The 27,270-nt window shown below is 46.7% G+C and overlaps 1 protein-coding gene across 3 annotated transcripts in view; it reads right to left on the bottom strand.

Annotated features, from left to right (window-relative positions):
* NSF (N-ethylmaleimide sensitive factor, vesicle fusing ATPase) overlaps positions 1 to 27,270 on the bottom strand; it is a 187,089-nt gene that overhangs the window by 71,713 nt on the left and 88,106 nt on the right. For all 3 annotated transcript variants that reach the window (XM_073325854.1, XM_073325855.1, XM_073325853.1), the window contains exons 9-12: positions 16,603 to 16,802; positions 8,749 to 8,914; positions 7,123 to 7,197; positions 4,600 to 4,787 (exon numbers count right to left, since the gene is read on the bottom strand). In XM_073325854.1, the coding sequence (XP_073181955.1) occupies positions 4,600 to 4,787; positions 7,123 to 7,197; positions 8,749 to 8,914; positions 16,603 to 16,802 (629 nt within the window). The remainder of the gene's footprint in view (positions 1 to 4,599; positions 4,788 to 7,122; positions 7,198 to 8,748; positions 8,915 to 16,602; positions 16,803 to 27,270) is intronic.

Genomic DNA, 27,270 nt, shown 5'->3' with positions numbered 1-27,270 from the left:
CTGAGTCCCATTGGGTAGATAGAAAGATTAACCTAAATAATCTATACAGAAGCCCCTGGAACTCCATAAGATTGGGTCCCTAATCCATGAACTATTGGAACTCATTTACAAAACTTCTCTTAAATATATTGTCTCATACTATAGAATTAGAATTTATAATCCCTATTCCATCATGAGCTATCTTTGAGCTATAATGTATCTTAATTAAAACTATCTTTAGATAGGTTTTTTCCTCAAAAAGCATTTTATCAAAAAAGTCCGATTTAAATAAAAAAATCCAATTTTTTTGATTTTTTAAAAAAAAATAATTGATTTTTATCCACCCTGGGGGAGGGGCACCTGAACACATTCTGCCAGCTGTCCGCACTCTGCTATCAGCTGGAGATCACTTAAATCTTTCCTGCGCGGTTGCCCAAGCGCGCACCTTACAGGGAACACAGGCGCTCCCGCTGATTGGCTGCGTCTCCTACCAGGGAGTCTGGCGGAGGGTGGGTGTACAGGTGCCCATAGCCCTTCGAGGGAACAAAGTACCTATGCTTGTTCCTCTTTGCAGTTGGAGGCAAAAAGGCAGGGGTCTGCCACCACGTCTTATTGGCCTCACTAAGGGCAGGTCTTTCACTACCCGCCGATCCGGTGGGTAGTGAACGATCTATCGGGGATCGATTTATCGTGTCTCATCTAGACATGATAAATCGATCCCTGAACATGCTCCCCATTGACTCCGGAATTCCAGCTCACAAGAGGCGAAAGCGGAGTCGACAGGGGAGCAGCAGCAGTCGACTCGCCGCCGTCCTCACGGCCAGGTAAGTCGACCTAAGATACGCCGACTTCAGCTACGCTATTCGCGTAGCTGAAGTTGCATATCTTAGGTTGACCCTTCCCCCTCACACACACAGTGTAGACCAGGGCTAATTGTTTTAATTAGCGGCAGGGCAATGTGGGAGGGGCCCAAGGGAGCAAGGATGTCGACCATGTGGTCAGCATCTTCCACCACCTCCTCTGCCTGGATCCCCAGGTTCTGTGCCACCCTCATAAGCAGCTGCTGCAGCATCTTGCTTTCCTCCAGGGCCGGGGCCACTGACGTGTCCACCACAACCTCATCACGTGAGAACGAAGCCCCGGCTGGCAATGGGCACTGTTCCCTGCCCTCAGCACTGAGGTGGGTCTCTTGACCCCCAGTGCCCCAGCACAGTCACCGACATTAGGACTGGCACGGTCACTACCAGTGGTGCCGCGGTCATCGACGCTGTGGCAGCTGTGTAGCTACTGCCGTTGCCCCCAGTGCCGACAGTGTCAGATCCAAGGCTGGCGCGATTGGCTTCGGAGTGGCGGAGGCACAAAAAACATCGAGATCATTGACGCGGACCTTGAGTGCGACCTTTGGCTCTGGTGGAACCCCCAGGGCATCCAGAATGGCTACTGACCTGGCCACAGTGCCAGGTAGGGCTGTCTGTCGTGCCGGGACTCAGACCTTCTGCCCCTGCTGGAGTGGTATGACTCCACCTCTGACTCCAAGGACTCCAAATAGGAAGACCACGGAAGAGCGGTGCCAGCAACCTGCAACAGGGGCTGGGGGACCGGTGTGGCTCCCCCGCATGGGTGGAAGGTGCCGGAGCGCGATGCCTGGGCGATGGTGAACACCGCCCCATCATCGCCAGCTTGCTCCTAGAAGACACCAAGGGTCATACTGGGGCTGAAGGCCCTGGTGATCTGTCCCACCTTGGAGGGGAGGATGGCACCATGAGCTCCATCAAGTTCCTGGCCGCCTCAAACGCCTCCATCATGGATGGAAGCTGCAACTCACAGCTCCAATGGACCAGGGAGCCCTGAGGGTCCGGAATTAACTGGTCCTGCGGGGGCAGGAGTCAATACGATCCTAGTTGGTGGCAGGGCTGAGCTGGCATGGCCCAACGCGGGTCTCATGGATGCCGGCTCCTTCGGTTTTGCTGGAGGAGAACGGCCCCTCTCCAGCCTCCTCTTCTTTTGGGGCACCGGTGATTGAGAACGGTGCTGCCCCATGGCCTGCGCCAAGGCCTGATGGGTGGAGCCATGACGGTACTGACAGCCTCTGGCTGAGTCCTTCCTTGGCGCTGGCTTGTGTGCCACCGGTGCACTCTGCACCGATGACTAAGTGCTCAGGTGTCAACTCTGCCGACCCAGGGTCCGAGTGCGGATGGAGCGCAGCCTCCATCAAGAGGACCTTAAGACGCTGGTCTCGGTCCTTGAGAGTCCCGGGATGAAACCCTCTGCAAATTCTGCAGCACTCCTTTTGGTGTCTCTCTCCCAAACACTTCAGACAAGAAGTGTGTGGGTCACTCCTGGGCATCAACTTGCCACAGTCCTCCCAGGATTTAAAACCCGGGAACCAAGGCATGGCCGGGTGCCGGAAAGAGCGTTTGGGGGTTGGGGGAACTTGTAGAAATTAAACTTACAGGAAAAAACCTATCTAAACTACTACTACTACTAAACTATAATAATAAACTATATACAAAGTACGAAAGCCACTGCTAGAGTGGAGATGCTTCTGAAGCAAGTGATACAGATGTTCTGGCTAACCGTCACCGGTGGTAAGAAGGAACTGAGGGAGTGGCAGGTCGGCAGGGCCCTATATTGAGCACCATGCACGCACGACCCCAGGGGACGTCCAGGCCAACCTGACGGATACTGCTAGGGGAAAAATCTTCTGGTTGCCATACACATGGTGCACACACACCTAATTGCAATCAACACAAGCAATCACTTGAAGAACAACAAAAGTTCTGACACTTGGTGTGTCCTTGGCTGCAAACAGATCGATCATGGGAACCGCCCAATAGTAACATATTGGTTCTATGAGGGACCTCCACAGTGACTGCTCAGGACTGGCCACGGATTATCTGCTCAGAAAGTCTGCCACGTTCTTGTTGACTCCTGGGAGGTGAAGAGCTATTGGGGTTATCCTGTTAGAGTAGCACGAAATCCGGAGTTTGATGGCTTCCAGACAGAGGGGCTTCTGAGCAACTGCTTCCTTGTTTGCTTGTGCAGTGCACCACAGAAGCATTATGAGTCAGGATCTGCACTGCTAAATTTTAGAGGACAAGCAGGAACACCATAGAGGCCAGACTGGTGACCCAGTTTCAGGATATTTATGTGCAATCTCAAGTCTTCTGGGGATCCTGTGCATTTGCTGCTGCTTCAGTGCACAGGATATCTCTGGTTCTTCCGCTGGGGTGTAACTCAGACCCTTGAAGGGCGTGGCCACCGGTACCACTGCTGTAGTCAGTACCGAATCACTAACCTGCCTTCTTTCCTGCACACCAGACAGCAAATAAGCTTCTCTCTTCAGACATGGGGTCTTCAGAGAATTTGGAGGCTTTGCCTCAGCAGAGTGATGTTTAGAGTCCTCCTTTGGGGGCAGGGGGGTGTCCTATGTGGTGCTTGGAGCTGTGCTGAGGTAGCCAGTGCTGAAGTAGTCTGTGTCAAAGACATCAGCATATTCTTCAACACTGCATTCCCTCAAGATCCCGGAGCATTGTGTCTGGTTGAGGAAGCACTGACTCATTATTTCTTAGGCTCTGGTCTGCACATTTGTGTTTATTCTGGGTCAGAAGTGATCTGCATGGACTGCTCCAGCAGATGTAGCTTACAGCCCTGGACTTGAAAGTCCTAATAAAGAGAGACCAGCATGCACGGCCCTGGCAAGCAGAGCACATATACAGGATATGGCTCTATCCCAAGTAGAACAGACATCAAAACGACGTCTGTCTGGGAGGGGGATCAGGCAGTCACAGGGGTCAAGGTTTGATCCCTGATGGCTTCAAGTCTGCCCTAAGGTGTGGGATTTGGAAAATAGCACCTCACCATGCTGTGCACTGGTGTTGGGATGAGAGGGAGGCTGCCAAGAAATGTTTGTGGGGGGTGGATGGGTGTGTTTTAACATCCAATATAAAGCAGTGGAGAAGATGAAGTTTTTCACCAAAATTGTGAAACACACATTTTTTAAAGGTCTGAAGAAAGTAACAGGTCAGGTACTCACTAGGTTCACCTTGTTCCTTGGGGCGGTAAGACAGAACCAACAGGGGGTCACAACCCCGCCGCCCCTTATTGCCCTCACATGGGGAACAAGAAGATACTGGGCATGTGCGTGACTGTGAAGAACACTGCTATTCAAAAGACTGATCTCATGCCCATGAGGCACACAGGCATCTCCTAAGGGATCCACCCTGATACACACTGGAAGAATTTCCATTAGTCCCAAGGATTACTCAAACACACACAACACCCTGCCTCCAGACCATTGTAATTAGTTAACCGCTTTCCTTTCAACCTTTTTATGAATCTGTTGATGCACCTGATTCATCACTACGCCAGTTCTCTTGCATGTTCATTCAGGGCCACATGATAGGCATTTAGGGGACACGTGCTGGAGATGGAGAAATAGACATATTTTGTCCATATGAAAAACAATGACGTTCATAGCTTGGAATCCATGTGAGATCCCCAACTCCTGAGGTATGTAGAGGCTCCATTATATACCGGAACAAAAAAAATCATACAAGTGTAACAATTTCACAGCCATTCCTTTTGTCTATTTTCTGGGTGAGGGAATTTATGACTGACCTTTATGTGTCTGTTCATAGCAGTAGACTGTGCCGCTCGCACCAGACCCTCTAATTCAGCACCACTGAAGTTTTTGGTCTCCACAGACAGTTCTTTAATATCCACATCTTCAGACAGCAGCTGGTGTTCCCGCATCCTTGCTGTGTGGATATGAAGAATCTGAAGTCGGCCCTTCTCATCTGGTAAACCTGAGAATTGTAAACAGAAAGTGTCAGTCCTTGTCCTCTGCTGTCTCAATGCAGCAACTTCAGGACAACAGTGTTACTGGCAGCCTCTCCTTACAGCTACAGCATGCAGGTGATTGCTTATCTCCATGAGCAGCCTCCATTCATGTATGAAGTAGGATACTTTACAGTGACTTTTATCAGAGAACCTCAAAAAACATTAATGACACCTCAGCCCCCCTGTGACTAGGGCTTGTGGACATGACCACTGAGTTCGCAGCAAGCGAGGGTGTGAATGTACCCACATTAGATGCCCATGTGCACCTGCGGCTGTGCACTAAGAGCTCCCTAGTGCACTTGAATTTACTGCCATTTCAAAGCGTGGTAGATCAAATCGCATTACAGAATTCTTCTTGTGCAGCAGCAAGGTCCACACAGACACTTAGTGTGTGGCAAGCTAGTGCAGGGTAGATTCACATCCCAGCTTGCTGCAAACTAAGTCTAACAAGCCTTTAGTCAGAATTATCCCCCATTTACAGATGGAGAAAATGATACACAAGGTTTAAGTGATTTGATCATGCAGCAAGTCACTGGCAGAGAAGGAACTCCTGTATTCAATTCCTGAATCCCAGTTGCCACGTGTCACACATGCAGGCAGGCTGGCCTCATGCATTCAGCGGGGCTATGGGCAAGCCGGGGAGTTTGGGCTATAATTAAGGCTGCATGTCTGTCTTTTGCAGAGGCCGGTGCAGCTGGCTCAGGGGCTGCCCAAACACTCAGACAGCCCCAAGGACAGCATCAGCAGTTTGGGTGCGGGAGGGGGCTCAGGCTGTATCAGGGGGTTGGGGTGTGGGGCGGCGCTTACCTTGCGGGGAGGGCTCCCCAGAAGCAGCCAGCACGTCCCTGAAGCTCCTAGGTGGAGAGGCCAGGGGACTCTGTTTGCTGCCCCTGTTCGCAGGCCCCGGCCCCGCAGCTCCCATTGGCTGCACTTCCCAGCCAACAGAAGCTGCAGAGCCTGAGCTCGTGGCAGGGGCAGCATGTGGAGCCCTCCTGGTCTTCCCTCCCCCTAGGAGCTGCAGGGACATGCCAGCCACTTCCAGGGAGCTCACGGAGCCGGGTAGGGAGCCTGCCAGCCCCTCTAACCAACCCCCCCTCAAACCCAGTAGGGGTCCCAGGCTGCGCACTGCCACCCAGCACCAGCGGGGGTTCCATGCAGCATCCCCTCTAATTTTTTTTACCCATGTGCAGAATGAATTTTGTTAAATGCACCAACATAGAGGTGACGTGCGACACATCACCTTCCCATTGGTGCACATAACAAAACTCATATGGTGGGGTGGGGCCAAGGCGTTTGGAGTGTAGGATGGGGCTCACGGCTGGGGCAGAGGGTTGGGGTGCAGGCTCTGGGGTGGGGCCAGAGATGAGGGACTATGGGTTGGGGTGCAGGGAGGTGTGGGCTCCAGCTTGGAGTGCGGGCTTTGGGGTGGGGCCGCGGATGACAGGCTTGGGGTGCAGGCTGCCCTGGGGCTACGGCGGGAAGAGAGGACTCCCTCCCAGCTCTCTCTCCCCACAGCAGCACCTGGGCTAGGGGGTGAGAGGCTCCTCTCCCTGCCACAGCAGCTCCGGACCAGGGCTCAGCTGAGGCGCCTCTCCCCCAGCCACGGCAGGTCCAGGCAAGGCTGAGTTGGGGCTGGGGAAGGGGCGCCTCTCCCCTGCCTGCAGCAGGTCTGGGCCACATGAGAAGCATCGCTCCCCGCTGCAGCCTTGAGCGCCTGCACGGCGCTTAATAGGCTGCTGTGAAGCCGCACAGCTTAGAGGGAACTTAGGTCCCAGGCTGTGTGCCACCACCGCCCGCCCCAGCACCTGTGGACCAAGTTTTAGTCGGGGTATATAGTACAAGTCATGCACAGGTCACAGGCCGTGAATTTTTGTTTACTGCCCGTGATCTGTCCATGACTTTTTCTAAAAATACCCATGACTAAAACAAAGCCTTAGCTACAATTCATCCTGGCTGCCACAAGGGGCTACAGTCGCACCTGCTAAACAGGAAGACAGGTGGCCTCTCCACCTCCTCTCTGGCTGTTCTCTGCCATTTGTTAGGATTCCTTTTGTTCTGAGAGCTCTAAGGAATAAGGTCCTGCCTACCTATACCTGCTCCCAAGGGAATCTGTTGTCAATCCAATGCCTTTCACTGGCACTAAAACTATATTTTTGAAAAGCAATATTTATGATTGTATGTAAATATACAAGCTAATTACATCATTTACATAAAATGTCACACATGGAGCTGCACAAAACTTGGCACTTACGCACTGTAGCGATAGACTATTGCCTACTGAGCACCAACTGGCCCGCTTACCAATCTCCATTTTCACCTCCAATCTCCCAGGTCGCAACAGGGCCTCATCAATCAGGTCTGGTCTGTTGGTCATTCCTAATTACAAAGGTGAAGTCAAAAGAAGCATTAGCTGAGACTAAGTTTCTAACTATCATCTGAATGTTAAATACAGCCTTGTAAAGTCAAGGAGAAGATTTTGAGAGAGAAAATAAGAGGACTATTAAAAAAATCACAGCACTTTTGGAGGTCTGTGGGTTGTCAGCAGCCAGGATTGAACCTAGCATCTCTGGATCTAAACACAAGAGTTCCAATTCCTGAATTACAAGACCCAGCTCAGTTAGCCAAGGCTGTAGCAGACTCACCAATCTCTGTCTGCCAGGTACCACTGGAGGGGGACAGAGCACCGCACTGACTGGGTTACCCATGCTCCCCCACAAGACTGAACACGGGAACCCACAAGGCTCTCTGGTGTCTTGGATTAGCCCAAATGGAGGCCTTTAAGAGCAAGGAAAACTAAAGCAAGCTGACATAACTAAAGAATTAGTAGAGAACCGATTAGAGGGACATTCAAAAGTAACACAATACTAGTGCTCACGGTGTAGTTGGCAGACGCGCTATGGTATGAACAGGCACTACAGGAGGGGTAGGCAACCTATGGGACGTGTGCCAAAGGTGGCACGCGAGCGGATTTTCAGTGGCACTCACATTGCCTGGGTCCTGGCCACCGGTCCCGGGGGCTCTGCATTTTAATTTAATTTTAAATGAAGCTTCTTAAACATTTTTAAAACCTTATTTACTTTACATACAACAATAGTTCAGTTATATATTAAAGACTTATAGAAAGAGAACTTCTAAAAACATTAAATGTATGACTGGCACGCGAAACCTTAAATTAGAGGGAATAAATGAAGACTCGGCACACCCCTTCTGAAAGGCTGCCGACCCCTGCACTACAGACTTAATGCTCCTCTCATTCTTGGTCTCTCCAAGCTTATGAGGGTTGAGGCACACTGGTGGACAAAGGCAGGGAAGCTCCCAGTGCCCCCGTCTGGCCTGTACCTGCCCTGAGGACGGAGAGCTTTGTCAGGACTAAATTCACACATAAGACCGCCGCTGAAATCCTCCCATTTCAAATGTTGAAGCCAAATATTTCGTTCCCATTCTGCCAAGACAGCCCCACCTCAATTGTTTATCATTTTATGGTGTCTGAATCACTAAGTCTCTCCTTTTAAGCACTGGGTTCTTAAGCCAATCTTTATTTCATTGCTCTTTACTTTGACATTCTTGTCAATATAAGTTCTTTCTTCTTGTGCATTTTATCTTAAAATAGAGAAACAAAATTTCTTCCCCTTTGTTACTAAGACCAGCAATTGGAGTCTCTTACATTACACTACAGTTTTCCTTGGACAAAAAGCCGCAATTCTGGGCATAGCTCATTTGAATAAGTCCAGTTTTTGTTTCCAGAATGCCTTGCATCAGCCCAACTGTAGTTATTTGTCATCACATTCTTAGTGCGATGGGATTTTGCAGCTTCTATTAGAGCTAGCACAGTGGGAGGGGAGGTGGATAACACACATTTCCAAACCAAGGTATCCTGCCTGACCTGCATTTTTAGAAACCGCGGCATCACACTTGAAGTTTTCATACCAATGACCAGGATGTTATTTAGCTGCTCCACCCCATCGATTTTAGACAGCAGCTGGTTAACGACAGTATCATGGACCCCAGTGCTGCCCGCCATGCTCCCTCTCTGCTTGCAGATGGCATCAATTTCATCAAAGATTATGATGTGGAGACCACTGTTTGCCCCAAGCTATTGGAAAGAAATAATATAAGAATACTCCAAGTTATCAATGAAATTGACCAGACAAAATGGCTAATATTCTACCCTTTCTTGGCTCCTGCTGGTGAGAGAACACTGAGACATTGGCATGTTTTTATCAGTGATCCTACAAAATGCTGTGTGGCAGACACCCTGTAGGTCAAGTCCTTAACTTTCCATTGCCTGGTCTACACTAGGATTTAAAGGAGTGAGAACATGTGTTAGTTAACATGTGCTACCTCATTTTAGGTCTATATGAGGTCATGCGTTAAACTGGCTGAGTTAAATTTAAGGCTCCCCCTTGGCTTTAACTTGACCACTTTACCACTTGTTAAATGCAGCATGTGCATTGTCTACACGAGAATTTTAAAATCTGTTAGCACATGTTAACAGAACTCCTTTAAGTAGTAGTTTGAACAAGGCCCTGGATACCAGAAGGCCTTTAAGAGGAGTAAACATTTTTGTCATTTAGGGATTTTTTCTTATTTTCCTCCATATTTGAAATTCTCTAAAAAAGGCACAGGCTGCCATCCTAGTCTGATCACATTACAAAATCATAAAGCATTTACACTCCTATGATTTCAGGTGCTTTGCAGACATATCAGCTCCCCTTGTGTGTGCAAACAATGGGGTCATGGCACTCCTTGGGCTTCCCTATTATGTGCAAATGCCTCAACACAGTCTGGAGCAGGAAAATAGTCAAAGCAGACACTACCTTGGTGGCTTATGGGGAGTAGGTGTGTCTATATATTTCACCCAAACAAGAACAAACGGGTACATGTCAGTTCTGCTCTCCTGGACCATGAGCTAGATAATTAAGAAAAAGTGTTTACTTACGTAACACCATCACTTTGAGATCCTGCGCACATTACAGCTTGAATCATAAAGCAAAAACTACATCCAAAAGTTGTAGTCTAGTAATAGCTTAAGGAAACAAGACTAAAACAGTCCAATATAGTGTAGTTGAGGCCCTATACTCAACTCAACACCATCCCTCTGTCTCATGTGATAACTACGGAAAACCGCATTCCATGAATTCCAAAATTTCAGGGAAAATTCTCGACATCAATAGACACAACCCCAGTGGATTCTGCTGCAAATAGGAACACTGGAAAAGCCCAATTCAGAAGAAAATCTGATACTGCAGGCAGAAGAATCTGTTGCTCCCTGTCCAGAAGCAGCACCTTAACTTGCTGCTTGGGGAGCTTGTCAGCAGCCTGAGCTCTAACAGAAATAAGAAAGCCTTGCAAGGTTGGCTTACAAGGGAGGAAGCAGCAGGGACTCAGAAAGGACTTGGGAGCGAGTGCTGATGGTGAAGTGAAGAAGCAAAGACCAGGAGGGTCAAAACAGGGACCCCAAGAGCAGTGGGGCTGTTAGATTTTAAGGCCAGAAAGGAAGGTTACATCTTATAGTAATACCCTCCACCTTACAGTAAGTGGAGTTGCAGATGTGTGCTCCCAATCTGTATTCCATTATGGGTGCGTATGCGCTCTGCACATCTAAGACCAGAAGATTCTTGCTAGAAGATGCGCCTGCTAGCAAGAATCTTCCAGTCCCAGTCACATAAAGTGAGTGCATGAGCACCAACGCTGGAATACACACAGGGACCATCAAAGAAGAAGGGACCACTGTAATCATGAAGAATAACCTCTTGATTTAAAAATGGCCAGCGATGAAGAAACCACTATGACCATTGGTAAGTTGTCCAAATAGTTAATTACCTGCACTGATAAAAATCGATACCTTACTTCTAGTCTGAATTCATCTCATTTCAACTACCATTGTCTGGTCTCTAAGGTGTCTTGATTACCGTGTATAAGTACCTTCACAGGGAGAGTATACCACGTATAAAAGGACAAGTGTAGAAGAAAAATTTCTGTTCCTCAGGTAGATATTTATAGACTGTGATCATGTCATTGCTTAACCTTCTCTTTGTTAAGCTAAATAGATAAAGCTCCTTAAGACTAACATTATAAGGCAGGTTTCAGAGTGGTAGCCGTGTTAGTCTGTATCAGCAAAAAGAACGAGGAGTACTTGTGGCACCTTAGAGACTAACAAATTTATTTGAGCATAAGCTTTCATGGGCTATAACCCACTTCATCAGATGTATGCAGTGGAAAATACAGTAGGAAGATAGATAGATAGATAGATAGATAGATAGATAGATAGATAGATAGATAGATAGATAGATAGATAGATAGATAGATAGATAGATAGATAGATAGATAGATAGATAGATAGATATACACACACACACACACACAAACACAATATGAAAAATTCAGGGTTGCCATACCAACTCTAACTAGACTAATCGATTAAGGTGGGCTATTATCAGCAGGAGAAAAAAAAACTTTTGTAGTGATAATCTTTTGTAACTTTTGTAGGATGGCCATTTCAAACAGTTGACAAGAAGGTGCGAGTAACAATAGGGGGAAATTAGCATGGGGAAATAGTTTTTACTTTGTGTAATGGCTCATCAACTCCCAGTCTTTATTCAAGCCTAATTTAATGGTGTCCAGTTTGTAAATAAATTCCAGTTCTGCAGTTTCTCGTTGGAGTCTGTTTTTGAAGGTTTTTTTGTTGAATAATTGTGACTTTTCGGTCTGTAATTGAGGGACCAAAGAGACTGAAGTGTTCTCCAACTGGCTTTTGAATGTTATAATTCTTGACATCTGATTTGTGTCCATTTATTCTTTTGCGTAGAGACTGTCCGGTTTGGCCAATGTACATGGCAGAGTGGCATTGCTGGCACATGATGGCATATATCACATTGGTAGACATGCAGGTGAACGAGCCCCTGATAGCGTGGCTGATGTGATTAGGTCCTGTGATGGTGTCCCTTGAATAGATATGTGGACAGAGTTGGCAACGGGCTTTGTTGCAAGGATATAGATATATATACACACCTCTTCCTACTGTATTTTCCACTGCATACATCTGATGAAGTGGGTTTTAGCCCATGAAAGCTTATGCTCAAATCAATTTGTTAGTCTCTAAGGTGCCACAAGTAAGCCTTGTTCTTTTTATTATAAGGCAGGTTTTCCAATCCTTTCATCATTTTCATGGTTCTGCTCTGAACCCTCTCCAATTTATCAATATCCTTCTTGAACTGTGGACACCAGAACTGGACACACAATTCCAGCGGCGAACACAAGTGCCAAATACAGAGGAAATAGCACCTCCCTATTCATACTCAATATTCCCATTTATGCATCCCAGGATCGCATTCACCTTTTGGGACACAGCGTCACACTGGAAGCTCATGTTCAGCTGGTTATTTGGGGAAGTTCAATGGCCTGTGCTATCCAGGAGGCCAGTCTAGATAATCACAATGGTCCCTTCTGGCCGTGGAATCTATGCGTTATCCACCAGGACCCTGCAAGACTTTTTCAGAATCACCGATTCCCAGGACAGTTGCTCCCATTCTGTAAGTAGGGTCTGTATTCTGAGTTCCTAGATGTATTTGACTTTTACATTTGGGGAGTAGTGATAAGAGAGAGTAATGTGGGGTGGGGAGGGGGAGAATGGGAGGAGGCCCATGTATGCGGCAGAGGGGGAAATGTGGGACACACACAGCCTTGTGGGGGGCGGGAATTGGGAACACAGAGCCACAGTGTGGGGTTGGGTGGAGTTAGAGAGGGTGGCACACAGGGAACTCATGGGGCAACAGAAGGATGAAAGGAACCCCTGGAGCGTGCAATGCGCTCGGCCTACAGAAGCTAGGATGGGTGCAACACCCTACGGTCGATGAGGCCTATAAACTGATTGTTTAACATAACACTGCACCCAATTACCTCTTCCTAAGCCCATTTTTAAAGGAGAATATTAATTCAAACCAACTTGGCCAAACTCTAAATACACAATAAATACCTCAATCTAAGCCTCAATCACTCATTTCTAGCCATTCAAATATCCACCAGATGCCACTGGGAGAGAGAATAAGGCAGGGTCTTTTTTCTGCCCATATTTACACTGTCAAGCCATTTTCTCCCCTCCAAAATCCTGCTTCAAAAAACAATCTTTTGTGGCTAGCAAGGAGCTGGAGACAATGTGAACAGTATGCGAGAATATGCTGTCGCGCTGGCAATCTGCCACCGGCACAAGTCATTACAATTGTGACCTTTCCGAGACTTTCCTAATCTCCTAACTTGTCATCAGGACCACTCCCTCCAGCCAGCATAAGGTCTATTTTAACAGGTGTGTACCTCAAAAGAGAAAGAGCTCACAGATACAGTTTTATAGCAATAAACTGGAGAGGAAGGGACTTGCAGGGGCTCAAATTAACACTCTCCTGATAGCCCTACAGCTGTAACTGATCAGTACATTTTTAGAGGAAAGAACAAATCCTTATAAACTTCAAATTCTGCCTCTCCTTCAGCAAAGGATCTTGTCAAAAGCACAGAGATGACACTTTTCCTGTAGCAGGCACAAACTACCAAGGGTCGCCTCTAACAGTCTATTTCTGCTCCACTGCACATAAACAGTATTTAGACTTTTAAGCTATGGCTGACTATTAAAATCTGCCTTTAGCGCTGACTGTACAGAAAACTTAAAAGAGGTACAGAAAAGTTAACTCATCCCCTTGTCCCCTGTATCCACGCCCCATCCTAATGGGGCAATTCAATTTACCAAAAGTAGTTTTGCATTATTGTCCTGCTTGCTAGCCAGGTTTTTTGGTGGGGAAAAATTAGTGACAGAAGAAGGTATCATACAATCTTGGACAAAGGATAGGAGAGCCCAAACTTGGATGGTGCAGCATACTGAAGGAAAATGTGAATTTGAGGCATTTATGCTTACTGAGTGTTTATGTCTTTATCCTGTGACTGCTGAAGTCAGTGGCAAAGCTCCCACCAACTTCAAAGGGTCTGAGAGCAAAATTTGGGACCCATTTCCATGCTCTTGATGCTGTGTGAAGCAGATACCAGACTGCATGATACAAAACAGTCATGAAAAATATGATGCAAAACCAGTATAAAAAACCCCACAAGAATACTTCCAAATGCTCCCACATTTACCAGGAGGCTGCCAATAACATCCTAACCGAGCATGACCACAAAACCTGGGACAGAGAAGGTTCCTTTATTTGTCCAAGATGGCTACCACTACTCCAGTTGGAGTTCTAATATTGGAGGAGGGCTATCTAACCCAACCTACACTAGCATCTCCTCTCACCATAGGATCTAAGTGTTGTCAGCAGTTAACAGATTGGGCGACCGCAACACCTGGTTGAAAAGGGATCCTGGCAGCTCTGGTTAGCACCACTGACCGTGCCATTGACTGTCCGATTGGCGGCACCGTGCAGCAGGGCTAAGGCAGGCTCCCTGCTAGCCTCCACACCGTGTGGCTCCCGGGAAGCAGCCGGCACGTCCCCCCCTCCGGCTCCTAAGCGTAGGGGCAGCCAGGGGTCTCCACATGCCTGCACCCCTGCCCCATCCCTGATCCCCTTCCCGCCCTCCGAACCCCTCAGTGCCAGCCCAGAGCACCCTCCTGTACCCCAACCCGCTCATCCCCAGTCCCACCCCAGAGCCCGCACACCTAGCCAGAGCCCTCACCTCCCTTGCACCCCAATTTCCTGCCCCAGCCCCCTCCCACACACTGAACCCCTCATTTCTGGCCCGACCCCAGAACTTGCACCCCCAGCCCATAGCCCACACCACCTCCCACACCCCAACCCTCTGCCTCAGCCCAGAGCCCCCTCCCATACTCCAAACCCCTCGGCTCCATTCCCCAAGCCTGGTGCCCCCTCCTGCACACCACAGCCCTCATCCCTGGCACCAGCCCAGAGCCCACACCCGCAGCCAGAGCCCTCACCTCAGCCAGTGAGTGAGGGTGGGGAGAGCGAGCGACAGAGGGAGGGGGGATGGAGTGAATGGGAGGCAGGGCCTCGGAAGAGGGGCGGGGCAAGGGTGTTCGGTTTTGTGCGAATAGAAAGTTGGCAACCCTACTTACAGCTCAAATCATGACTCAGTACATAAGTGAAACTGCAGTACTTTTAGGGTACACATGTAGCCTGGAAGGGACAGAATGGGGATAGTTTTATTGTTAATAGGGGAAACTATTGGCGTTCAGATTCACAAAGTGACTCCCGGAAGTAATAACACCAAATGCTGATCAGTGCGTCACTCTCTCAATGCACGGGGCAATAATCTTCCAATTAGTCCTAGATTCCAAGGCCAGAAGCGACCATTATGGTTATCCAGTCTGACCTGCACAGCACACACTATAGAAAGTCCAAAAAATAATTCCTAAAACAGATCTTTTAGACAAACATCCAATCTTGATTTCAAACCAATCAGTGATGGAAAATCCATCATGACCCTTGGTAAGTTGTTCCGTTGATTAATTACACTCACTTCAAAAAATTATGCCTTATTTCCACTCTGAATTTGTCTAGCTTTCCAGCCATTAGATCATGTTATATCTTTCTCTGATAGACCGAAGAGTCCATTGCCATATATTTGTTCCCCATGTAGATACTTACAGACTGTAATCAAATCATCCCTTAACCTTCTCTTTGTTAAACAGGTTGAGCTCCTTGAGTCTATCACTGTAAGGCAGATTTTCTAATCCTTTAATCGTTTTCATGACTCTTCTCTGACTGTATCTCCAATTTATCAACATCCTTCTTGAATCATGGACACTGGAACTGGACACAGGATTCCAGCAGTGGTCACATCAGTGCCACATAGAGAGGTAAAAAGAAAAGGAGTACTTGTGGCACCTTAGAGACTAACCAATTTATTTGAGTATAAGCTTTCGTGAGCTACAGCTCACTTCATCGGATGCAAGATAAAATAACCTCTCTGCTCCTCCCTGAGATTCGGCTTCACACTGGGAGCTCATGTTCAACTGAATGTCTCCCATGACCCCCAAATCTTTTTCAGAATCATTGTTTCCCAGGACAGAGTCTCCCATCCTGTAAGTAAAGCCTACATTCTTTGTTCCAACTGCAGAAATTTACATTTCTATTAAAACACGTTGTGAGCTTCCACAAGCTAACCAAGCAACCCAGATTGCTCTGTATCAGTGACCTGCCCCTTAATTATACATCACTCCCTCAATTTGTGTCACCTGCAAACTTTATCTGTGATGATTTTATGTTTTCTTCCATGTTATTAATAAAAATGATAAAATAGCCAAGAACCAATCCGTGGGAGGGGGGGAAAGGGGGGGCACTAGAAACACTCCCGTTCGATGATCATTCTGTGTTTGCAACGACATTTTGAGACCTATCAGTTAGCCAACTTTTAATCCATTTCATGTGTGCCGTGTTAATTTTATATCTTTGTAGTATATTAATCAAAATGTCATGCAGTACCAAGTCAAATGCCTTACAAAAGTTCAAGTATATTACGTTAACACTATTAACTTTATCAACCAAACTTGTTATCTCATCAGAAAAAGAAATCAAGTTAGTTTAACAGGATTTATTTTTCATAAATCCATGTTGATTGGCATTAATTATATTACCCTCCTTTAGTTCTCTATTAATCAAGCCCCTTATCAACTGCTCCATTATCTTAGCTGTTTATCCTTTTTAAATATTGGCACAACATTAGCTTTCCTCCAGTCTTCTGGAACTTCCCTGGTGTTCCAAGACTTATTGAAAAGTAAACCTTCCGTCATTCTTCATACCTAGGCATATTGACCTTGCTACTTATTTATTATTGTATTACCCTCCTTTGCTCCTCTTCTGCATCAGCAAAGAGCTTGCGGATGTTGGCCTCAGACTCTCCTACATATTTGTTGAGGATTTCTGGACCATTGACCACCTTTGGCTCTCTGGCATTCAGCATCTTGCCAATCTGTCTAGCCATCAGTGTTTTACCACAGCCTGGCGGTCCATATAACAGGATGCCTTTCACGTGCTTGCAGCCTAGAAAAAAAGGAAACATAAGAAGCAAAGTAACTGAAAGATATAAAAAAGTACCTGTTAATGGGAAACAGAAGGTTTTGTGTGAGCCTGTGCAGGTTAAATAGGAGCAGGGAGAAGAGAAAACGTGCTGCTAAAATGGCTCCTGTACCTGACACACTGGGCCTTTCCTTGTTCTCATTCTGGAAACTCTTTTAATAGATTAATATATTTTTAAGGTCGGTAGAGACCATTAAATCATCTAGCCTGACTTCCTGCATAATGCAGGCCAGAGAATTTCACACAGTGATGTGAACTTTTGGTTGAGTTAGAGCTTATTTTTTCCCCTTGATTTAAAGACTTCAGGTGATGGAGAATCCAACACGTCCCAGGAGAACTTGTTCTAGTGGTTATTCTCTTAATTTTTAGTTTGAATTTGTCCACCTTTAGATTTCAGCCTTTGTGTGCTAGATTTAATCTTCTTTTTGATGAATTGGTGAGCTTCTTAAAATTTCTCTAACTGTAAGGCATGTTACTCAAATGAGTTCAGTTTACCATGTGATCCTGATTGCTTGTACAACTGACTTATTTACCAGTCGACCAGTTCATGTCATCTGTAAACTTTACTAGCAATGATTTGATATTTTCACACTATGCATAATTAGACTGTGGAACACATTGCCACAAGATATCACTCAGGCCAAGAATTTGGTAAGATTCAAAAGAGGGGTTGGCCATTTCTATGGATACCAACACTATCCAGTGTTATAGTTAATACAGTAATTTCTGGAAGGAATATAAAACTTATGCTTCAGAGCTCAAGCCCTCTTTTAGCTGTTAGGTTTAGGCAGATTATCCTACATCTACATACCCCAGGGTTTCTTGCACCTTCCTCTGAAGCATCTGGTGCAGGCGACATTCTGAGTCAAGGCACTAGACTAGATGGTCCACGGGTCTGATCCAGTCTGACTATCCCTATGTTCTTTCACTTCATTGATAAAGATATTTAACAGCATTGGGCCAAGAGTACATCCATCCACGACCCCAGTAGAAACAGCACTGGATCCCCATCTAGTATGACTGCCTACATAGCACAGGCCAGAGAATTTCACACAGTGACTCCTACATCAAGCCCAGAACTTATGGGGGACTTAGAATAGAGTTTAGAAAGCCATCCAATCCTGATTCTAAGTTTTTAAGTGATGGCAAATCTATCACTCTGTGCTACGCATCTGAAGGTAGTAGGTTCTAACTAGCTAATGACCCATATGAGAGAAAAATATGTATGCAATAAAATACAGTGATGATCGGTGGCAGTATAAATCCTAAGACAGGTAAGTAAAACTAGGCATCTGGTTAAAATGAAACTATACATTTATATATACAAATATGGAAAGCTTAAAAGTAAAAATAGATGAACTAGAGTGCCTTGCAATGGAAGACCATATCATATCTCTTATGGAAAGATGGCAGAATTTAAAAAAAATGTCTGTTGGATACTGTAATCCCTGGCTATAGACTAGGCTGAAGAAGTGGGGGAGTAATGGTGGGTTGAAAAAGATTCTACAGAACAGTGAAATAAACATTCTGAGTGGTGAGACCCACCCAACTAAACCAGGACAAATACAAACACCAAGTTGCAAAAATATTCATCAGGCTATACATACCACCTCAAAACAAAGAAAAGGAAATTGACTGCAAAATGTCAAGAGAGATCAAATAGGCAGCACAGTCTAAGAAAATGATGATAATGGAGTTTAACTACCCCCAGATAAACTGGTCAACTGGCACAATGGAACAAAGCTGAAAGAAGCAACAGTGTGAAACTTTAAAAGCTTGCTTAGAACAGCTAGCTCTAGAGCACACAAGGGAAGAGGCTTAAACAACACACACAAGTTACTACAAGAATTAACTGTAGCTGAGCCACTAAGTAATAGCAACCACAACAGAATCAGGTTCAGCATATGCAAGGATGTCTTAAGCCAGGGGCAAACTGGCCATGTGTCCAGGGTCCCCTGCAGAAAGAGGACCACAGCAGTGATGTGGGAAAAAATATTTTATGCAGGCTCTGATGAATACTGAGTCCGAAGCGCTTCAGGAAATTGAATTTGCAGATGTGATTTGTGACTTTGCTGCTTGCAAATCTAGAAAGTGATGCTTTTAAACCAGCAATATATATATACATTCTTTTCTGTTACAACTATGTTGTGTTTTGGTTCACAATAAAATTTTAAAGACAATAATTACTGTTTATTTCCTACTGTAATATAATAGGGGCGCCAAATTTACACTGCATCCAGGGGCCTGCAAAGTTATTAAGATGGCCCTGCCTAGGGAGATGCGATATACCATAAACTGATTGACCCTGAACATTAAAAAGGAAGATTTCATTACATTAGGCGGCTTCTCAAAAAGGCCCTAAAGGAAGAAGTAAAATCCTTAGATGTAGCATGGCTGCAACTTATGAAAACACGAACAATCTTAGCAGCACAGATATAGCTGAATAAAATTGGTACCAGACAGGCAAGATATAAACCAAAGTAGCTTATCCAGCAAGAGATCTTTCAAAGTGAGCAATTTTAACCTAGCAACACAACTGAGTGTCTTTTTGTCAGCCAAGAAAACTGAACTACTACAGGATCAATAGGAAAAATTAACCAAACCCCACTATGAACACAACACAGGACTATTTATTGAATACATACAAATGCATTTAATGCAACATTTATGGATGAGATTTTACATCACGAGCAAGTTCCAAGACTTTCCACAGTAATCCTAAACCAGCACTCCAACAAAGATGCAGGATTTTAGGGGCTCAGATGACATGGTGATGCATTCAGTGTCAAACACAAAAATCTTAGCCCTGGTCTATACTACGAGTTTAGGTCGATTTTAGCAGCATTAGATCGATTTAACCCTGCACCCGTCCACATGACGAAGCCATTTTTGTCGACTTAAAGAGCTCTTAAAATTGATTTCTGTACTCCTCCCCAACAAGGGGATTAGCGATGAAATCAACATCGCCAGGTCAAATTTGGGGTAGTGTGGACGCAATTAGACGGTATTGGCCTCCGGGAGCTATCCCAGAGTGCTCCATTGTGTCTGCTCTGGACAGCACTTTCAACTCAGATGCGCTAGCCAGGTACACAGGAAAAGCACCAGGAACTTCTGAATTTCATTTCCTGTTTGGCCAGCGTGGCGAGGACATCAGCAGAGGTGACTATCCAGAGCTCATCAGCACAGGTGACCATGCAGTCCCAGAACTGCAAAAGAGCTCCAGCATGGACCGAATGGGAGGTACTGGATCTGATAGCTGTGTGGGGAGACGAATACGTGCTATCAGAACTCCGTGCTAAAAGACGAAATGCCAAAATATTTGAAAAAATCTCCAAGGGCATGAAGGACAGAGGCTATAACAGGGACCTGCAGCAGTGCCATGTGAAACTTAAGGACCTCAGACAAGCCTACCAAAAATCCGAAGAGGCAAACGGCCGCTCCGGGTCAGACCCCCAGACATGCTGCTTCTATGATGAGCTGCATGCAATTCTAGGGGGTGCCCCTACCACTACCTCACCCGTTTCTGGGGAGGGCAGCCTTATTCCCTCCTCCATGGTAGGACACTTAACGACGCCAGGCCAGTAGCACATAGTCTGGAATCACTGCATAAGAAAGCATGGCAGTGTATGTCCCAGTGTTTGCTGGCATTCAAGCAACATCTGTTCTTTATCTCTCTGTGTTATCCTCAGGAGAGTGATATCGTTCATAGTCACCTGGTTGAAATAGGGGAATTTTATTAAGGGGACATTCAGAGGTGGCCGTTCCTGCTGGGCTGTTTGCCTGTCGCTGAAAACAAATCATCCCCGCTATTAGCCACGCGATGGGGGGAGGGGTGAAGCGATTATCCCAGAGAATTGGGCGCAGGAGGGGGGGCACGACCTTGTACCAACAGCACATGTGCTATGTAATGTTAACAGCTTGGTTCACTGTGAAAGAGTCTACCCATTGTTCTCTAAAACGTGTCTTTTTAAATACTACTCTCCCTTTTTTTCCCACCTGCAGCTGCAAATGTTTCAACGCTCCCCCTATCATCTCCGTCCCACAGGCTAGCGCAGATAAGGTGGTGAACAAAACCACACTTGCAATGAAATGTTCTCTGAGCTCATGCAGTCCTCCTGCACTGAAAGAGCTCAGCAGAATGAGTGGAGACAAGCAATGTCAGAGTCCAGGAAAGCACAAAATGAACGCGTGGACAGGAGGGGGAGCAAGAGGAGCGGTGGTGGGATCAAGATGATAGGTGGTGGCAGCGTGATGAGAGGAGGCAGGATGCAATGCTGAGGCTACTGGAGGATCAACTGATATGCTCCAGCGTATGGTTGAGCTGCAGAAAGGCAGCAGGAGCGCAGACCGCTGCTGCAGCCCCTGTGTAACTGTCCGCCCTCCTCCCCAAGTTCTATAGCCTCCTCACCCAGATGCCCAAGAATGTGGTGGGGGGGGGGAGAAGAGAGCCTGCAGGCACCCAACCACTCCACCTCAGAGGACTGCCCAAGCAACAGAAGGCTGGAATTCAATAAGTTTTGAAGTGCAGTGTGGCCTTGTCCTTCCCTCCTCCCCTCATCCACCACCCCACCCGGTGCTTCCCTCCTCCCCCACCCCTCTCGGGCTACCTTGGCAGTTTTCCCTCTATTTGTGTGACGAATGAATAAAGAATGCATGAATTTGAAACAACAATGATTTTATTGCCTCTGCAAGCGGTGATCGCAGGGGGGAGGGCGGTTGGCTTACAGGGAAGTAGAGAGAACCAAGGCGGCAGGTTTTCATCAAGGAGAAACAAACAGAACTGTCACACAGTACCCTCGCCAGTCATGAAACTGGTTTTCAAAGCTTCTCTGATGCGCAGCACTTCCTGCTGGGCTCTTCTAACCGCCCTGGTGTCTGGCTGCACGAAATCAGCGGTCAGGCGATTTGCCTCAACCTCCCACCCCGCCATAAACGTCTCCCCCTTACTCTCACAGAGACTGTGGAGCGCACAGCGAGCAGCAATAACAGTGGGAATTTTGGTTGCGCTGAGGTCTAACCAAGTCAGTAAACTGTGCCAGCACGCTTTTAAACGTCCAAAGGCACGTTCTACCGCCATTCTGCACTTCCTCAGCCTAGAGTTGAACAGCTCCTGACTCCTGTCCAGGCTGCCTGTGTATGGCTTCATGAGCCAGGGCATTAAGGGGTAGGCTGGGTCCCCAGGGATAACTATAGGCATTTCAACATTCCCAACGGTTATTTTCTGGTCTGGAAAGTAAGCCCCTTCCTGCAGCTGCTCAAACAGACCAGAGTCCCTGAAGATGCGAGTGTCATGTACCTTTCCCAGCCATCCCACGTTGATGCTGGTGAAACTTCCCTTGTGATCCACCAGTGCTTGCAGCACCATTGAAAAGTACCCATTGTGGTTCATGTAATGGCTGCCCTGCTGGTCCGGTGCCAAGATAGGGATATGCGTTCCGTCTACAGCCCCACCACAGTTAGGGAATCCCATTGCAGCAAAGCCATCCACAATGACCTGCACGGTTCCCAGAGTCACTATCCTTGATAGCAACAGCTCAGTGATTGCGTTGGCTACTTGGATCACAGCAGCCCACACAGTAGATTTGCCTACTCCAAATTGATTCCCAACTGACAGGTAGCTGTCTGGCGTTGCAAGCTTCCAGCGGGCTATCACCACTCGCTTGTGAACTGTAAGGGCTGCTCTCATTTTGGTATTCCTGCACTTCAGGGCAGGGGAAAGCAAGTCACAAAGTTCCATGAAAGTGCCCCTACACATGCGAAAGTTTCGCAGCCACTGGGAATCATCCCAGACTTACAACACTATGCGGTCCCACCAGTCTGTGCTTGATTCCCGGGCCCAGAATCGGCATTCCACAGCATGAGCCTGCCCCATTGCCACCAGGATGTCCAAACTGCCGGGGCCCATACTTTGAGAGAAGTCTGTGTCCATGTCCTCATCACTCTCATCACCACGCTGCCGCCGCCTCCTCGCCTGCTTCTGCAGGTTTTGGTTCTGCACCTACTGCAGGATAATGCGCAAGATGTTTACAATGCTCATAACTCCTGCGGTGATCTGAGCGGGCTCCATGCTTGCTGTGGTACAGCGTCTGCAGGAGAGCAGAGTTGCAGCGGAAGCAGCGGCTGACAATGGATGCCACAAGAATAGATATTTATTGAGAATGATGAGAGGACCCGCGAGGTGGATTCATGAGAGCAGGAGAGCAGAGTGGCAGCAGAAGTGGGAGCCCATGACAGCCAACATGGAGAAATTCGCTATCGAGACACAAGCAGGAGAGCAGAGTGACAGCGGAAGCGGTGGTTCGATGATGACGGTGAGCAGTCCTACTGCACCATCTGCTGAAAGCAGTATGGTGTCCATACGGAAAAAAGGAGCGAAACGATTGTCTGCCGTTGCTTTCACGGAGGGAGGGGCGTCTGATGACATGTACCCAAAACCACCCGTGACAATGTTTTTGCCCCATCAGGTATTGGGAGCTTAACCCAGAATTCCAATGGGCAGCGGAGACTGAAGGAACTGTGGGATAGCTACCCACAGTGCAACACTCCAAAAGTCGATGCTAGCCACGGTACTGTGGACGCACTCCGCCGACGTAATGGTCTTAGTGAGGACACACAATCAACTGTATAAAATCGCTTCCTAAAAAATCGACTTCTATAAATTCGACCTAGTTTCGTAGTGTAGACATACCCTTAGCTATTCCACTGTAATTGAAAATTAAGCCTACAGCAGCTCCATCATACGCAGCCCTGTGAAAAATACACGTTCTAGTGTTTGCTGCAAGAGCCCTAATTTTCAACTGATGACGACAAACAGGGGAGCAAACAAAGACACACAAATGGATTTAAAACAGCAGAATGCAACTTTATTAACTGTAATATTAAAGACAGGGACTGACGCGCTCCAAACAACCAGACATTCAGTAGCTCCAGCAAAGGGTTAAATGTCAAGGTTCCTTTCCCACTCTGAACCCTAGAGTACAGATGTGGGGACCCGCATGAAAGACCCCCTAAGCTTATTCTTACCAGCTTAGGTTAAAAACTTCCCCAAGGTACGAACTTTGCCTTGTCCTTGAACCCTCTGCTGCCACCACCAAGCATGTTAAAGAACAAGGGAAGAGCTCACTGGGAGACGCCTTCCTTGGCTAAACCCCTGCCATGCAATTTGTGATTTAGTCCACTACTGAATTTCACCACCCTCCCCATGTGAGGGAGGATGAGGCTCAAACAATCGGGTGCTCAGGATGTGCAGACTTAAAACTGCCTCTCACCTCACAGGCTAACAGAATCCCTTACAGTCCCTCACCCACACTTGGACACCAGCTGCATTTGACATGTATTGCTCCCCACACCTTCCCTACCTTTCTCTGTCCTGAAAACAGTACTCCTGTCTCATCCTTATTATCCCCATCCACCAGGTCTCCAGGACCCTCGGGATATGTCGACACAGCAACGAGACTCCCACGGCTGGCCCAGGTCAGCCGACTCAGGCTCAAGCTGCAGGGCTGTTTCATTGCTGTGTCGACTTTCGGGCTTGGGCGGAAGCCTGATCTCTGGGAGCCTCTCATGTCTCAGGGTCCTAGAGCCTGGAAGTCGACACAGCAACGAAACAGCCCCAGAAGCCTGACTCAGCTGCCAAGGGCCAGCGACGGGTGTCTAGTTGCTGTGTAGACAGACACTCAGAGGAAAGAGGAAAAAAACCACCGGACACCTTGCCAATCTTGCCTTGCAGAAGAAAGTTCTTTCTGGACCCCATAAGACAATTGGGTTAGACTGACAGCAAGCATGGAATCCCAGCTATGACATCCCCACCACCTATAGGCAGGGAAGCTTTCAGCAGCGAGAATGGCTGCTGTGAGCTTGGGAATGCTTGAACACATGGATTCACTGGAGACAGCTCCACTCCATGAGCCACATCCCCCACTCACTCATGATCCCACACATACATTCTGGGCCAGGAGAGAGTAAATGGGGCGGGGGGGGGGAGGATCGACTGATGCTGGAAATCTAACCTTGATGAATGAACTAAGTTAATTTGCTTTGTATGCCCAGTGGAAAATTGGGAGACCAAAACTACTTCGGAAAATTGGTACTGATATATTTGAACACATTTCGGAACTATGTTTGATTCACAGTAGATTAGATCAGTCTAAAAACATATTTAGAAACCTTTGAGTGTTTAATTGTTCTATGGAGAAAAAGCCATTAGTCATTGGAACCAGTTCAGTGCCAGATATAGCTAACTACATAGATCATGTTTATTTTCAGAGATTAGTTTCCTTTTATCCATGTTGACTTTCTGCTTTACTATTAGATTATTTTTTCCTAGTGTAAACCCCATATTAAAACTCTTGCAGCATTTAATATACTGGTTAATAGAGAAGTACGGTGGTCATCTTTTTAAGGTGCCAAACTGGCGCACACAGGATCTGAGTTCAATTTCTAGTGCTGCCACAAACTGAGCAATCTTGGGCAAATTATGTTAATTTCAATTTGAATAAATGAGCATAGCAAGGCATTGTCATTGATCTGTGTTAGTTTGTTTCCCCACTGTGTTTTTCTTGCTGCTGTCTTATGTTTTCATGTTGTGCCTCTATAACACATTCAGTGAATAAAAAATTCTGCAGCTTCAAAAGAGAAGAATACCAAAACGAAGAGTATCCAGCCCTCTCAAGCAACCTCAGAAAACTACAGTTCAATTTGTTACGCATCGCAACAAAACAAAATTTCTGGGCTGAGAACAATGAAACTGTTTTGCCACAACAAAGATGTTATCAAGGAAGCTGGGTTCACAAAAATTTGTTACTCAACTTTCAGATATTCAGAAGTCAAAAACAAAACAAAATACTGGTTAGCAAAGACCATTTTACACAGGAACTAGCAAGGCAATGATAAATTAGAAGTGATTCCTGTCCAATTAGCGTCAGGAGAGGAACTGTTAATACATTTGTGGGAGAATATGATCTCCTGTGTAGCCAAGAAGTGTGGGGCAGGATTTGTATGATGAATGATGCTTCGAAAGAGAATCCCAAGCACACTTAGATGGCTCCACTGTGCTCAGAGTTGACGAAGGCAAACAAAAGGCTACTGGCAAGTCAGGGCACATGTTCACAAACAGATTTGAGAGTTTCTTCCAACAGCTGTATTGAACGCAATGTAGCACACCTGCAAAAAGGGGCAGGATGAGAGGAGACAAGCTTCTCAGACTGGCCAAGTTCCTTCTCTTCGGACCAATTCAGTTTCTGTAAGATTGTCATTTGACGTGCTTTTTGTAGAGCTTTTAGGGACATCTGGAGTTTTGAGCTCAGTCCCACCTATCATCATCATACTTGCTACAAACCTGTCACATGCTTTTAGATAAGGGTTGATGATTTCTCTTCTGCAGCTACAAGGAAGGGAAACCTCTTGTTCCCCATGAAATGTACACATAAGGGCTCATTTCACCTCACCCTTTGTGACAGGGATAATGGCATGGGGGATTGGGGGGAGGAGAGATACACCAAAAAGGAATTTTACTTGCCTGTAGCTGGAGTTCTGAGAAAATACTGCAAAGGCTATTCTCTATGGAAAACCAAGAGCCAAAACCTACCCAGAGACTCCAACAGGTTTGTAGGAGTTAGTTTGGGGTGGCAGGATATCCTTTAATCAGAGAGCTGCTCAGCAAGGGGTGTCGTGTTGAAGTATTTTCCCCCCCTTTCTAAGCAACCACAGACAGTTCACTTTTCATAAGACTCATCTGACATTGGTTAAATCAGGAAAATAAGATCAGAGCTCCTGAGCAGCCACTTGGCAGCATTAGTTTAGTCATGTGGGATTTATAGGCATGTCTCCCATGTAAAGGGCCAACAGCACAGAGAGCAGTTCAGAGGGAAAAGGTGAAGTCTCTAGGCACAGGGATGGCCCATGGGATGTTATTTATATTTTCGTGGCATCTAGGTACTCCAGTCAAGGACCAGGGTCCCTTTATGCTAGGCTCTGTTCAAACACACACACCAAAAAGACAGTCCCTGCCCCAAAGAGCTGAAAATCTAAGTATACAACAAGAGATAACAGATAGATATGGACAGACTGGGGAGCACAAGGAAACAATAAAAGACAATGCTGGTCAGCATGATAGGCCATGGTCTCAGCACACCAGCTGCCTAGCTACTGTCAAGCTTCACATCACGGACCATGGACACTCACCACTACTGCAGAGTGGAAGTCTTTAAGGAGGTGACAGGTTCCAATACACAATACTCCATCTCGGGACAACTAGAAAGCTATCCATTGAGCATTATGAGCACAGGACCAGGAAGTACTTAGTCCCGCCTTGAGTGAGGGGACTGAACTAGATGACCTCTCAAGGTCCCTTCCAGTTCTATGATTCTAAGCGTTGGAGTCCCAGCTCCAACACTAACTCCTTCTGTGGCCTTGGCAAGTGATTCACATTTCT

This window comes from Lepidochelys kempii, chromosome 27 (genome assembly GCF_965140265.1).
Source record: "Lepidochelys kempii isolate rLepKem1 chromosome 27, rLepKem1.hap2, whole genome shotgun sequence".
Classification (NCBI taxonomy): domain Eukaryota; kingdom Metazoa; phylum Chordata; order Testudines; family Cheloniidae; genus Lepidochelys; species Lepidochelys kempii.
This window is presented reverse-complemented; position numbering and strand designations above follow the sequence as displayed.